Raw genomic sequence first — 15,399 nt, forward strand, 5'->3', positions numbered from 1 at the left:
ATATTGTTGCAAATTTCAATAGTTTATTTTTTTAGAGCAGTTTGTATTTTGCAAAGCGTGCTTCCCACATGCAATTCGAAACCTCAGATACCAAAAAAAAGTCTTGGAAGATTTATTCTTGAAGGAAGTGAGTGCTTCCAGATTATGTAGTGGGGGGGTCATTTACAGTACTGAATAGTGAAACTCAATTGTTTTCAGGCAAAAGTGTTCCGAAAGCTATATGACCCTTTTTTGCCTAAAATTACAATTAAGCATTAGATAAAATCTTGGTGTTTCCATTCTAATATTTTTAAAATAACCATTCTCTTTGGAAAAAATTATGTAAAGAATTTCAAGTGCTCTTGGTATATCCATAAAATTCTTTACAAACCGATTGTGTGATCTAGATTTCAGTTGTATTTTTGGTTTAAGAGCAAAGACCGGGACATTGGTTTTAATTGCCCCGTGTACAATAAAATCATGTTCTTCATTAGCCTGAAATCTCGCATAAAAACTGTGACTCAAGTATAAAAACCTTTCATTTGCATATGTTTTATTTCCTCCTTGTGCCTCAACTGGGTACTTGATATTTTTGTGAGTATCCGCCCTTCCTCTGTAGAGATCCAAAAACCCATGCAAAAGCAAAGACCCGTGTCTCTAAATGTCACTGCTTCACAAGCATAAACAAAAATGGATGGTGAACCAAAAAGAAAGATATAGGGAATGTCCAGGACCTTGATCAGAACGAATTTAAGGCACCATCCTTAATGAAGTATGGAAGGGAGTGAGGTGATGCACTTCTAAACTCTTTAAAGAGATGTGAGAGTTAGGTGGACTGGCCGTGTTAAATTGTCCCTTATTGTCAGGGGGACTCGCCAGGGTAAATGCAAGGGGTTATGGGGGTAGGGCCTGGGTAAGATTGTGGTCGGTGCAGACTCGATGGGCGAATGGCCTCCTTCTGCACTGTAGGATTATATGAGAGAACTGGTATAGTTGAGCCTGAAGGTAACCAAGCATTGATGCAGGTTTTATGCTATGCTGAGGCAAGGCAGAGCTAGGCAATGTTTTAGATGTTGAGGTAGGGAATATTCGTAAATCAAAACAGAAAATGCTGGAAATAGTCAACAAATCTGGCAGCATCTATGGAGAGAGAAGAGTTGTGATTTAGATTGCTGACTTTTCATCAAAACTGGGAAAAGTTAGAAATGTTTTAAGCAAGTGAAAGGGAAAAGGAAGGTGGTGAAAAGAATAAAAAGGTTGAACTGTGATAGTGGAAGACAGGAGAGGGTAAATGATGAGTGGGTGATGCAAGGCCAAAGGGAGTGGTAATGGGACAAATGGAGAAACAAAAGATTTGTGCAGTGCGGTTGTGTATGGCAGAATGTTAAACAGGTACCACCTGAAAACAAAACCAAGGGAAAATTGAGAGTAAATCCATAACCTGCAGAGAAAAAGGAAACCATGAGGGCAGGGATTACAATCTAAAATTGTTGAACTGGATATTGTGTCCAGAAAGTTGTAAGGTGCCTAATAAAAGATTGAGGCACTGTCCTTTGCTTACACTCCTGGGATAGAGCTACTGAGAATTTATCTAAAGGGTGGTGATGCAAATGTAATTTTGAAAGAATGGGGACAGTCACCAAGATGGAACAATTTACAACGGCAGCTAATATGATCCCCAGAAGGGAAGGTGGGTGATCAGTTTAGTGGTAGTGATGTCAAGAGAGCAGAAGGTATGTTTCTTGGACAGTCTGATTTCAGGTGGCCTGAGGGGTGATGGGAAATAATAGAAGATGGTCAGATTGTAAAGGTTCAGTGGAACCTATCTGTGGGTTCCTTTTTGTGGTTACCTTCATCTTCTGGAATCAGTAGTATTGGAATTGGGGCCTACAGAATCAGTCATTTGAATCTGACTCGATGCAACCCTTATGCAATCCAGAAATGCACTTGTAGTACCTTCTTCCTGCAGACATGGCTGTTCCTTGCATTTCTAGGAGAGCCCTGGGGATCAACTTGGCCAGGGCACATTTAAGAAGCACCTTGCCACACACGCACCCTTTGGTAGCTCAAGGATAGGAAGTCCAATTTCTGGACCCTTAGCTGCTATTACATCCAGGCTCCATCCCCAAGAAGGAGCAGACGTTCTGCACTTGTTATTCAACATAGAAACAAGAGAAATTATTCACTGTTTAAATTGTTAACAGTTCTTGTATTTGAATGGTCTGAATCTCAAAAGTACAGTTAAATTTTACTTCTGCACCACTTTTGTTTTTTTTTTAAAAATCACTTTTCATCAAGCTGTGAATCTTTAATTTGGTGATTAACCTGCAACTACTAAAAATATTTCTGCATTGGCCAGTCTGCGCCCCTCATCTGGGGAAAATTTTAAATGTGTTTAAAGGGAGCTAAAATTTTAGGCACAGCTTTTCATGTAACTTAGTGGACCAAATTTCACTGTTGTGACTTTGTATTCGCAGGAGATATTGAGCAGTGATATCATCATCCTGACCATCACGCGCTGCTTGGCAATCTTGTACATATACTTCCAGTTCCAGAATCTTCGACAACTTGGTTCCAAGTATATGCTGGGTATGTTCAAAACATCTTTTTTAAAAATGTGCAATCAGTGACTGAGTGCATGCCCTTAAATCTGAACTAACATTTAAATTTGTTTAGGCATGCCTACTTGTCGTGTTTATGCAATTGAATTTTAGATTAATTTGTTCTTTTAGGAATTGCTGGTCTCTTCACCATCTTCTCCAGCTTTGTTTTTAGTACGGTTGTGATTCACTTTCTGGATAAAGAACTAACTGGTCTGAAGTGAGTAGAACAGTTCTCAACTCTACATTTTATTTTGCTGAACATTTTGAATGTGTGTTCACATTACTACCGTCACATTACTACGTGGTTAGGTGCATTGACCCAAACAGGCGCCGGAGTGTGGTGACTAGGGGAATTTCACAGTAACTTCATTGCAGTGTTAATGCAAGCCTTCCTTGTGACTAATAAATAAACTTAAAAAAAAAACTTTAACTTTACTTCATAGCTGCACTTCTACAGGTATCACTTTTACAGCTAGCATTTGCACTAAGTCAACAAAAGACCAGATTGTTCAATATTTAATAGATTATACGATATGTATTGACATTTTAAGTGACTAGTAGTTAAAATTGCAGGTAAGTAGACAGAAAGAAAAGAAGAACCATTTAAATATTGTCATTCACCACTTCAGGAGGTCCCTAAGTGCTTCACAGCTAATTATGTACTGTAGCAAACTTGGCAAGTGACTTATGCATATTAAAGCCCCATAAATGGCAATGAAATAATGACCAATTAAACTCTTGGTAGTGGTTGAGGGATAAATGCTATCTTGCACACAAGAGAACTGCCCAGTTTTTATTTGAAAAGTGCCATGATGAGAACTTTCCTTTTGTCTTCCTGAGAGGGCAAACAAAATCTCAGTTTAACACCACATCCAAAAGATGGCATCTCCAATGGAGTATTTCCTTAATATAACTGACGAGTCAAACTGGCTGACGCTTTTGCTTAATGGTAGCACTCCGCCCTCTGAGTCAGAAAATTCAGTTTATTTCTGTATTAGTCTCTCAGGAATATTTGCACCACGATTAACTCTTAAATTCATATTTCTTCACAGTGAAGCCTTGCCTTTCTTCTTGCTGCTGATTGATCTGTCCAAAGCCAGTGCTCTGGCCAAATTTGCACTGAGCTCCAACTGCCAGGTACCGTACTACATTTGTCTGGCATGGATTCTTTGCAGATGGTATTGAGCAAAAGCCGGATTAGAACAATGTTGATAAATCCAGACTGAGGACTGGTTTCAAATAAACAAAATGGGGGGGCAATTTGTTTGTCTGACACGATGCAGACTTGCAGCACTGTGGGCTGCTATCTGTGACGCCCACTGAACGTTCTTCGTTGTGTGGCATTCTTCATTGATATCAGTTGGTGGCCTGCAGTACCACTTACCCCCTGAGGACTCAACACAGTCTGTAGAGCATGCTCTGCGGATGAATTTCTCTCCCAGTGTCTTTAAACTGATTAGTATGTTTCTTTTTAAATTGACCTCTGCATTAAAGATGTGTAGTTCCTAACTATTTTGTGGAAGGCTAACGTTGGTATAGTAGTAACCTCAACCTTTTTGAGTATATTATTCTACATTTGTGTTTATATCTGTAAACTGAAAATTTTTTTCAATTATAATCTGAATAGTGGAGTAAGCTTTAAATTTATACGAAGTACCATATATTTATAATGGCAAAGCGATAAATGGTTTAGGTCTACCATTACAGAGACATGGTTACAAAGTGACCAAGGTTGGGAAGTAAATATTTCAGGGTACAGAACATTTCAAAAAGATGGGCAGAATGGTAAAGCAAGAGTAATCAGCAGCAAAGGGTCACCAAAAAATTGATTTTAAGAAGTGAATAAAATAGCCAGAAATATTAAACAGATTAAGAACTTTTTGTGTACAAAAAGAGTTTCTTTGTTGCAAAGACAGAAGAAATAGTCATGGGAATGAGGAAAGGCAGACACATTGAACAAATATATTTTTGTCTGCCTTCACATAAGATGACCCCAATTACATACCAGAAATAGAGGGTAACCAGAGACCAAAAAGAGTGAAGAATGTTAATGACAGCAGAGGGAAAAAGTATTTGAGGGACTAAAGTCTGAATCTCCAGGATCTTTGCGGTGTACATCCTCAAATTCTAAATGATGTAGCTGCGGAGATGGAGGATGGGCTGGTTATAATTTCCAAAATGCCCTTGATTCTAGAACAGTGGCAGTGGATTTGAAATGAGCAAATTTTGGGTAATCAGAACCTTTTTCCCAAGGTGGAAGAGTCAATTACTAGGGGGCATAAGTTTAAGTTGAGGGGCAAGGTTTAAAGGAGATGTACGAGGCAAAGCTTTTTACACAGAGGGTGGTGGGGGCCTGGAATTAGCTGCAGGGGGAGGTAGTGGAAGCGGATACGAAAGTGATTTTAAGGGGCGTCTGGACAAATACATGGATAGGATGGTAACAGAGGGATATGGTCCCCGAAAGGGTGGAGGGATTTTAGTTCAGTCGGGCAGCATGGTCGGTACAGGCCTGGAGGGCCGAAGGGCCTGTTCCTGTGCTGTATTTTATTTTGTTCTTTAAATGTAGCACCCCTATTCTGGAAAGGAGACTAGGTGAGAACGGGGAATTACAGACCAGTAAGGGTTATCATACGATAGGCACTGTAAATTAAGCCCATATTTTCTGGAGCTTAGAAGAATGAGTGGTGATCTCCAATGAAACATTCAGAATTCTGAAGAGGCTTGACAGGGTAGATATTGAAATATTCCAGCCAGTGGAAGCAACCTAAAACACAGGCATAATTTCAGGATAAAGGACCAAACTTTTCAGACTGAGATGAAGAGAAATTTCTTCACTCAGTTGTGCCTTTAATTGTTCTGCCAAAAAAATAAATTTTAATGGCTTATTTTGTAAATGCAAAATTTAACATGTCTGTTTTATTTTTTTCGTGCAGACAGGCTTGCAGTAGTTTCTTTGCAATCTAATTCTAAATGTACATACTTTGATTGACAGGATGAAGTAAGGGAAAATATTGCACGTGGAATGGCCATTCTGGGTCCAACTTTCACTCTTGATGCCCTTGTGGAATGTCTTGTGATTGGTGTTGGTACTATGTCTGGTAGGTCATGCAAAATCTACCTCCTTGTATGCATGAGTGTATTTTTGTTAGCTTTATAGGAAGTTGTTGAAAGTTAAAGTTTAAAAGGGGTTTAGTGGTCAGATGCATTGTAATCCTTAACAAACTGTTCCCTTTTTTGTGGTAGAATGTGGATTTGAAACTACGTTTTTGTGATGAGCGAGTTAGTGTTCTCAGCGTGACCCACAAGGAAACACGATGCGGACGTTATGAAAGCATGGTTGAAAATCATTCAGTAGTGATATTAGAGCAGCTATGTGGAAGATGACAAACATTAACTTAAAAAGCAGGAGACAAAAAACTCTTAACTTTTTTGTTTCTTCCTTCAGGGGTGCGACAGCTAGAAATCATGTGCTGTTTTGGCTGCATGTCTGTTTTAGCAAACTATTTTGTCTTCATGACCTTCTTCCCAGCTTGTGTCTCCCTGGTATTAGAGGTAAGCATGAAGTTAGAAATATTACAATCATGTTCACAGAAATTTGATGCTTGTTGACATGTATTTATTGCATAATTTTATTTTCTTCAAACAAAGCTGAAAATTCTTTAGCAGCTTAAACATCAAATTTCTCTCCACAGCTTTCTCGAGAAAGTCGTGAAGGTCGCCCAATTTGGCAGCTTGGCCATTTTGCTCGTGTCTTGGAGGAAGAGGAAGATAACAAACCAAATCCTGTAACGCAGAGAGTGAAAGTCATCATGGTTAGTATTGAAAGGCATTTTCTGGATAAAATGGTAATTGATAGATTTCATTAACAAAACTGTCAACTGCTTGCAACCAATTGTATTGGAAAATTATGCATACAAGCTAAAACATCCTAAGGAAATGGCCCAAACAATAATCTAGCTGTCTGGATATTTTAAGTGTTGTCGTGCCAATTTAATCAATTGAATTTGTAGTTTTATGATTGGACGGCACGGTAGCACAGTGGTTAGCACTGCTGCTTCACAGCTCCAGGGACCTGGGTTTGATTCCCGGCTTGGGTCACTGTCTGTGTGGAGTTTGCACATTCTCCTCGTGTCTGTGTGGGTTTCCTCCGGGTGCTCCGGTTTCCTCCCACAGTCCAAAGATGTGCGGGTTAGGTTGATTGGCCATGCTAAAAATTGCCCTTAGTATCCTGAGATGTGTAGGTTAGAGGATTAATGGGTAAAATATGTAGGGATATGGGGGTAGGGCCTGGGTGGGATTGTGGTCGGTGCAGACTCGATGGGCCGAATGGCCTCTTTCTGTACTGTAGGGTTTCTATGATTACCCCAGTGAGAAATTGAGCTGTAATAACTTGTGGATGGATAAATTGTTATGGATTTTTGTTTTGTTTGTGTCCAGTCTCTAGGATTAGTTCTAGTTCATGCTCATAGTCGCTGGATAGCAGAACCATCATCGCAGGATAACACCTTAGAAATGCCTAAATCCGGAACAGGATTGGATGAAAGTATGCCAAAACGAATTGATCCAGGGGTACCACTGTGGCAATTCTATCTTTCCAGGTAACTGGACATTAACTTCAGTCAATTGCCAGTTTAAAAAATATTCTTAACATCATTGCATTCATAAATAACCTTTTCAAGCAAATTTGGAAGTTACTACTTGCACAAGGTAATTTAAGTTATTTAATATATCGGCCATCTATTAGTTTTAGGAAAAAACACTGCCAAGTTGTACAAAATGACTTTTCTGGAATGTTTCTGTTCAGCCTGCTGTGCTTCAAAATTGGATCGCCCATTTTCCTAACCCCAATTCAGTTGTCATTTGTGAAGGGGGAAGAACGGAAATTAGTTTTTTTCCCCCTAACTATGGGGAAGCAACACCACAATATAGCAAATACTTTCAAAAAAGGAATTTTCCCTTTGTACAGTCTGCCCTGAAACAAATTGAGGAACTCCAAACTTTCTGATTACTTTCATTTGGTGATCTAACATAACATTCTTCAGAACATGGATCCTAGTTGCTATATTGGACATCCTAAAATATCCATTAGAAAAGTAGCAAGGAGAGTGTTTTTCTCGGTTGCTATGAATATTTGAATGCTGAAAACATTAGAAGCAGAATACATTTGGGTGTCTTTTTTAACACCTTTTACAAGGTCTAAAGTTGGATATTTCAACCTCTGGGATTAAATATTTGTTATGAAACAGTACACGGGGAAATGATTCCTATTTTAAAACCATAATCTCCAATCTCGGAAATGTGCAAATTAACAGGCAGGTGGGCTAGCTGGTTCATTGAGCCAATACTATGTTAACTGTGGCATCCAAGCCCATCAAATAATCTGATCTCTTGAACGGTAGACAGCATAGAGTATGCAAGGATAGCCATAATATTTTACTTTTACAAGATGTGATTTTCCTCCTAGAACTGGTTTTGCGCATTCTCTTGATGCATATGGAATGAACTAGTAGTGTATTCCATAGGTCTGCTAACATGAAGGAGCGAGAAAAATTGCTTAACATTTCACCTAGCCCAACCTTGAATTTGTTTTTACACAACATGTTTTTTTTAAAGTCAAGTTTATTTGTTAGTCACAAGTATGGCTTACATTAACACTGCAATGACGTTACTGTGGAATTCCCCTTTGCCCAACCTGTCTAGTTGAAATAACTTCAAGGCAAAGGAAGGAAGCTGCTTGATTTTTGTATACCTCTGTAAAATCACCTTGATGTCCACTAGGGGAAATAGACCGTCTTTTAAGTATTACTGTACATCCAGGGCCTTTTAAACTAGAGATTATCCTGCTGACTTTTTTTTCTTGAAGTTTTTGTATTGCCTATCATGTGTACTAGATGCACTATTTTAAATTTATCCCAAACAGGTTACTGAACAAGACTAGCAAAACTTGTCATTTATGTATGTTTTTTTTCATTCTACAGGATGGTCAGCATGGATATTGAACAAGTAATTACCCTTGGCTTGGCACTCTTCCTTGCTATCAAATACATCTTCTTTGAGAAAGCAGAAACTCAATCCTCTTTCTCACTGGTGATGCAGATAAAGAATACTGATAGCTGCATGAATAATATTGGAGCTACCAGATTCCAGTCACATTGTCCAGCAGATGAGGAACCAGCCAGTAAAGAAAATACAGGTAAAATATTATAATTGCTGTGCACTGTAATGGAACTTTAAAACTGTATGTTGAGGGACTTGGGGGCACACAGGCCAGATTGGTTAAGGATGGCAGATTTACCTTCTTTCCCAAAGTAATTTACTGAATCATTTGGGTTGTAACAATCTTAACAGTTTTATTTTTTTCATATTTTTTAACAGAATTTAAATTCTCAGTTAAACTGATACTGAGGTTTGAGCATCTGTTCTCTGGATTCTTAGTCCAGCCGTAATCACTACATTACCATACAGTTTGATACATTGCCTGAAGCAAGCTCAAATATGTTGTCATTCAGAAGGTTTTAAATAGCCTTCTGAACCAATACACGATGGAGAACTTATACACTTGCTTGATACTCAGTTCATCAGTTAAAATGTTTCTTCTGCTATCCTGACCAGTGGCCAATTTGTAACCAATAGTACTTCATTCTAACGTCATACTAATTGTCCTCCCAGACCATGTCCCCAGTGGTAGGACAAAACCTATAATACTGTTTTTCTTGCACATGTGGATGTAACACACATTTCAACTATTGCTGAAATGCTAGTAACAAAAGATGCAAAATAATCAAAACATATAAAAATGTCTCATTCTGCAGTATAGATACTCACCAATAAGGAAAGACTGGCTTTGTGGGCAGTAATTAGTGAAATTTAACTTGCATTTTTCCTATGCAGTAATTTGAGTTGTAAGGGTTAGAGTTAATTGTTTGGTACTTTTGGCTACCTTGCTCCCTTCTCCCCCTTACCCTACCCATATAGGAATTTCTTTTTAAAATCCCACACATTGCTACATCTTTCCCCATATTTAAAAGTTGCCTTAAAACCAGGTTTACCAGGATGTTGCCTGGTATGGAGGGGCTTAGTTATGAGGAGAGATTGGGTAAACTGGGGTTGTTCTCCCTGGAAAGACGGAGGATGAGGGGAGACTTAATAGAGGTGTATAAAATTATGAAAGGCATAGATAGGGTGAACGGTGGGAAGCTTTTCCCCAGGTCGGTGGTGACATTCACGAGGGGTCATAGGTTCAAGGTGAAGGAGGGGAGGTTTAACACAGATATCAGAAGGACATATTTTGCACAGAGGGTGGTGGGGGCCTGGAATGCGCTGCCAGGCAAGGTGGTGGAGGCGGACACACTGGGAACGTTTAAGACTTATCTAGATAGCCATATGGAGGGATACAAAAGAATGGTCTAGTTGGACCAGGGAGCGGCACGGGCTTGGAGGGCCGAAGGGCCTGTTCCTGTGCTGTATTGTTCTTTGTTCTTTGTAAAGCAAACTGTCCCTCTCCCAATATTCCCTAAGATTTAGATTTGGGACCAACCATAACGAAAGCAACTTGGAATACATATTAAAGACTCTCTCTGAATGTAATTGTTAACACATTACTTTATCCATCAGACACTACATGCATTAACCTTGGTAGCATGTTATTGGCAATGCTTTTTTGAATGAAACAATTCATTTCTAATACTGCTGCCTGTGCTTCCACACTAACCACAGGTTATTTTTCCTGCAGATGAAGTCATTAAGCCTATTGCGTGCTGTATCCCCAAATCAGTCGATCATATGTCGAAAGCAAATTTTGTGTTGGGAGACTTAACTCCTCCTAGCTCTTCATCTTCAGGAACACCTGAAGAGCTGGATACCGAGTTTCCATTAGAGCCAAGACCAATTGAGGAATGCTTGCTCATACTCAAAAACCCAGAGGTAAAATATTTCTAATTTAGTCATGGCCTCAGCTGTTTAGTATTGGTGTCTGGAAGGAATATGTATGTGTCCTGTATCTGAAACAGCATCTGTGGTGAGAATAGAACTCGCGTTTCGAGTCTGAATGACCCTCCCTCAGAGCGGAAGACAATTGGAAATAGGACTAGATTTATACTGTTGTGGCGGGGGCTAGATAGAGGGCTAGCGATAGGTGGCGGCAAGGGAGAGATTGACAAAGATGTCATGGACAGAAAGACACAGGGAATGTAAATGGTGCTGATCATGGCCAAGGATGCTAAGAGTGGCACATTAAGAGGTCAGAATGTGTTACTGCTTACCTTTGTTCCGCCATTATGTCAAAGGATGTCAGATACAGATGGCCCTAATAGGGGGAGGGGAGCCGGTGGGATGAGTAAAAAGAGGGTATTGAAAAATGAATCTACTGAAGAAATGAAAGTTTTTTTTTAAAAATAGGGTGAAGGCGGAGGAGTGTATCCATGGTCTGAAGTTACTGAATTCTGTATGTATTCTGTATCTGATTTGAATCCTGTTCGGTGTCAAGCAGTTTGGTTAAATGTTGAAGATAAGGCCTCTATCAAACTTAATTACAATAGATTCAGTGACTTATTGTGGACATTAGATGCTGAATAATGGGCACATCAATTTCTATCCTGTATGGCTTCAGTAATTATATTGAACATAGTTTGTTTTTGCCTGTCCTGCTATAATAAGGGATTTTAGAATTTTTAACTTGAGATTAATTTGAACATTTATTTACTTGGTAATGATGTTTGTGAACAGCTGAGCAGAGTATACAGTTAATTGGATGACCAGTGGCTTTTAATGTCAGTTATAATGTGTGAATACAATCTGAATTAATCAAACTTTTGAGATAACCGTTAACCAACTCTTATACTGACAGAACAAAATTATGCAGTTATAGTGTATGACAATACTAAACTGGTAGTTTTACTTCATGGTTTGTTTCTATTTTCCATGGGATTATGAAGAAATGTTTATTGTAGAGCTCTTGGGATTAAATTTGCTGTAAAATACCAGTGACTTGATGTTTTTTTTTTCACCCCCCTCTAGAGAGGAGCAAAATACCTCACTGATGCTGAGGTAATTTGTCTGGTGAATGCCAAACACATTCCAGTTTACAAACTGGAGAATATGATGGAAACTCCTGAACGTGGTGTGTTCCTACGTAGACAGCTTCTGGTTCCAAAACTCCCAAAACCCACTGCACTACAGCTCCTTCCCTACAGGGACTATGATTACTCATTGGTAAGCCAGAGCTCTCAATATTGGGGAATTAAAGAGTTTGCAAATGCATTGAAATGTGGAGGTGTGTTTTATTAAGAGTGGGAGATGAAAGAAATATAAAACATTTATTAGTGTGGCTCCAAATGAAGTGAGGCTTAATGGGCTAAGCATATGTTCCTAAAAGGAAAAAGAATTACCAATTTGAAAATATTTTCTAGAAGTTGTATTTTTAGCCTTTGACTAATCTTCATGATGCAAATTTTACTTTTTAGGAGGAAGTTAATTTTTCCAGATTTTTAAATGAAGATTTACACTAAACTCGATAATCAAGAACACAGAGATTGCTGTGTGCTACCTTAGTTTCTTTATTCTCAGTCCTTAATGACTCTCTTCTGCAACTGTGGGGTCTGATATAGAAAGAAAGTAGACTCCACACCACTGGAACTCCTCACATCTCCATAAAGAATCATATCTTGTTTCTCCTCCAGCATCTTAAACTCATCGATTAGGGGATCAAGTTCACATCATGCTACTCTACATCACCTTCCAGGTGTACTCACTATTTTGATAGTACTTGGTGTATGTGTTATATGAATGTAAATTATTTTGAATGTTGCTGAAAAGAGACATGATGCAGAAACCTTTCATCTTGTGCTCATCAGGATAAATGCAAGAACACAAACTAGTGCTGATTGGCAAGTCGCCTCTGACCGAGGTGTTGCAGTGGAAAAAGCAATGAACTATTGGCTCCCCAAGTTCCTGGGTAATTCAAAGAAGCACATGACTTGAGCATATTCCTTTCTGCCAGTAGAATATAGGTCCCTGTTTCTGAATGTGTCACTATTGTAAGTGTAACTGAGCCACACTTCTGAGCTTGATTGATTATCTTCAATTCCTTCGAGCTCCAGTGCTCACTATCTTTTTTTTGTTGGTTTCTATGAGAAACGTGTTTCTGATTAAATGAAGCCAAACCTACTATCCTGTGCATGTATCCGATGGTGTAAGTGATATGTTCATAATCTTTGTACCTGCAGCTGCCTGTAACAATTTCCTTCCACACCTTAATATGCTTCAACCCAGGTTCAAATTCATTCCCAGAGCAGTCTAACGTCTTTCCTTTCCTCAATGTACTAGTTCAGAAATCCATTAATAATTGACTCTCCACTATGGTCTACCGCAAGCCTACCTTCAACGGTCAGTATACGTGTTGGGATTCGTATAGTTTCCCACATTATTAAAATTGGCCCCCTCTGTCTTGTAAATATAGGTCCCTCAACATTTGCTCACCTTGTAAGGGATCCGCTGTCGGCAAACAAGAGGAATATGTTTACCCCTTGTGCCTTTTGTTTAATTATCTGGAGCTTGGGGGAGCCAAGTTCTCCATGGCAACACCTCAGCCAATCAATCAGCACCCTTTTCCTCTAATACAAATTGTTATCATTTGGCATCCTTGCTCTTGTCCTGATAAGTGCAAAGACAAAAGTTTTCGGTGGCATGTCTCTCTTCAGCAATATTCAAGTAAATCATTTTCTCATCCTCTTTTTATTTATCTCCAATCCTTTTACTCTTGTACCTCCCTCATGCAGCCACCACCACCACTTAATGCTTGACTTGTGTTTTATGTGCAAGGGTAGATGGTGAGTGTTTGAGACTGTTTTAACTTTTAAGAAGCCAGTGAAATGTCATCTTAACTTGACATCTAAATGTGCACACTTTAAGGGAAGATATTCCGGAATAGAAACCCTTGGTTAGTTTATTTTTACCAAGGGTCCTGAGGCCATTTGTACCACCACTGGTAACTCTGCAGACTGGAGATCAAACCGGGAACATCCAGTTAACAACTGGACTGTAGCCAGCTGAGCTTTAGTAGCAGATGTTTAAATATTAGATTTATAGTTGCTGTTCGGTTTAATTCATGTGAATTTATTTCATCTAACTTGGACCTTTAGGTCATGGGCACTTGCTGTGAGAATATCATTGGTTACATGCCCATCCCTGTGGGAGTTGCTGGGCCACTTTGTCTGAATGGGAAGGAGTTCCAAGTGCCTATGGCAACTACTGAAGGCTGCCTTGTGGCAAGCACTAATCGAGGCTGCAGGGCAATATGTGTAAGTAGAAGTAAATTGCCTGTGTTATTGCACAAGTGCTTTGTAATTGAATGCTTTCTTGCATCAAAGTTGTATTGCAATTTGTTTTAAAATATTTTATTAATACTTTAAGCTTGGTGGTGGAGCACGGAGCCGCGTACTAGCAGACGGAATGACGAGAGGGCCAGTTGTGAGGCTGCCTACTGCATGTGAGGCTGCGGAAATGAAAGCTTGGCTGGACAACCCTGATGGTTTTCAGATCATAAAAGAAATCTTTGATAGCACCAGCAGGTGAGCTTTTGTGCATCCTTCCAAATTAGTGTGAGACTCTTGAACTTCAATTTAGCACCATGAGGTGGTAAATTGGATCAGTTCTTCCTTTTTGCTCCCTCGTCCTCTCCCCTATCTCAACTAAAGGCCTTTTGTTTCGTTGCATGGTCTTGTCGCCTTTCAGCAGAATGTACATTTCTGTTTGTGATGAAATTCTACTGCAGTTTCTGCCCTGTTATTGTTTAAGTCTGGAACTTGATCCTATCATCAGACAGGAGGAAGTTTCCTTCGGCTGTGTTTACGACACAAGTGTAACATTGGTGTAGTATAGTTTCAATTTCCCTGATGCTAGAGTTAAGAATATGGCCTGGCCCAACCCAGCTTCTAATTCCTTGAAGGAAAAGTTATGTAAATGCAGCCTCTCGCTGCTTGAATTTGACACTATACCAAGTACGACCCTATCATAGAAGTGTAAGGAGTCACCTGATGAAGGAGCAGTGCTCCAAAAGCTCGTGCTAACAAATAAACCCGTTGGACTTTTAACATGGTGTTGTGAGTCTTACTGTGTCTATCATAGAATGAAGCTTTTTAAAAATGTTCTCCAGAGGCTGCGGTCAAATTCGGAGCACTTTACAATCTTGCCTATGAATTATTTTAAATGTTCAGGGCACACCATGGGTTCTGTAGATTTCTTCTTCACCAGTAGAGATGTGGTCAAGTGGGGCACTACATTCATCATTCCTGTGAATAATATGGTCACCCACACAATTGGAATGGCTGTGTCTTTTGAAGGTGCTAATTGGTGCTCAGCCCAACAGCTGGGAGGAAAATTGAGCAATGCATTGCTGCTTCAAATGGTAGAAATGAGTCCCAGGAAGAATCGGAGGAATGACATTAGCATGTTTCTTAATGTACTGACAATTTTGTTTGGAGAAGTAATTGATTTTCCTCTAATCGGTTTGCTGTTCCCAATGCTTTTCCTGTTCCCACAGCAAACCTCTCCGTTAACCAGTTGGGCTTAACTTAAATAATCAACAGAATTCCCCTAGGCTCAGCTTGGTGGATTGAAGGATTCTAGGTCTCAAGTCATCTATCCACTCCAGCCACCAGAATCTTAGCCCCATAAATCACTGGAACTGTTATGTGAAACCAGACAGGATTTGCATGATACCAGGTGGCTAAACTGATACTGCGGCTTCTGACCTGCACAAATCCACCATACATCTTGCATCAAATCTCAGGTTTTATTTTAATGTCCACACTATATTTTC

At 39.5% G+C, this 15,399-nt stretch overlaps 2 protein-coding genes across 5 annotated transcripts in view; one reads left to right on the forward strand and one right to left on the reverse strand.

Moving 5' to 3' along the window:
- Positions 1–15,399, forward strand: part of hmgcra (3-hydroxy-3-methylglutaryl-CoA reductase a) — a 35,996-nt gene that overhangs the window by 7,355 nt on the left and 13,242 nt on the right. For both annotated transcript variants that reach the window (XM_078214925.1, XM_078214923.1), the window contains exons 3-14: positions 2,457–2,568; positions 2,712–2,799; positions 3,635–3,719; positions 5,575–5,680; positions 6,028–6,134; positions 6,275–6,394; positions 7,020–7,180; positions 8,561–8,775; positions 10,315–10,505; positions 11,598–11,792; positions 13,721–13,879; positions 13,992–14,149. In XM_078214925.1, coding sequence (XP_078071051.1) covers positions 2,457–2,568; positions 2,712–2,799; positions 3,635–3,719; positions 5,575–5,680; positions 6,028–6,134; positions 6,275–6,394; positions 7,020–7,180; positions 8,561–8,775; positions 10,315–10,505; positions 11,598–11,792; positions 13,721–13,879; positions 13,992–14,149 — 1,697 coding nt within the window. The remainder of the gene's footprint in view (positions 1–2,456; positions 2,569–2,711; positions 2,800–3,634; positions 3,720–5,574; positions 5,681–6,027; positions 6,135–6,274; positions 6,395–7,019; positions 7,181–8,560; positions 8,776–10,314; positions 10,506–11,597; positions 11,793–13,720; positions 13,880–13,991; positions 14,150–15,399) is intronic.
- Positions 6,183–15,399, reverse strand: part of LOC144495074 (ceramide transfer protein) — a 166,026-nt gene continuing 156,809 nt past the window's right edge. For 2 of the 3 annotated variants that reach the window (XR_013498209.1, XR_013498211.1), the window contains one exon: positions 6,183–6,365. The gene's annotated coding sequence lies outside the window, so the exon portion shown is untranslated. The remainder of the gene's footprint in view (positions 6,366–15,399) is intronic. The other variant, XR_013498210.1, reaches the window with a different exon arrangement.

Source organism: Mustelus asterias, chromosome 6, assembly GCF_964213995.1.
Source record: "Mustelus asterias chromosome 6, sMusAst1.hap1.1, whole genome shotgun sequence".
In the NCBI taxonomy this organism is placed as follows: Eukaryota; Metazoa; Chordata; class Chondrichthyes; order Carcharhiniformes; family Triakidae; genus Mustelus; species Mustelus asterias.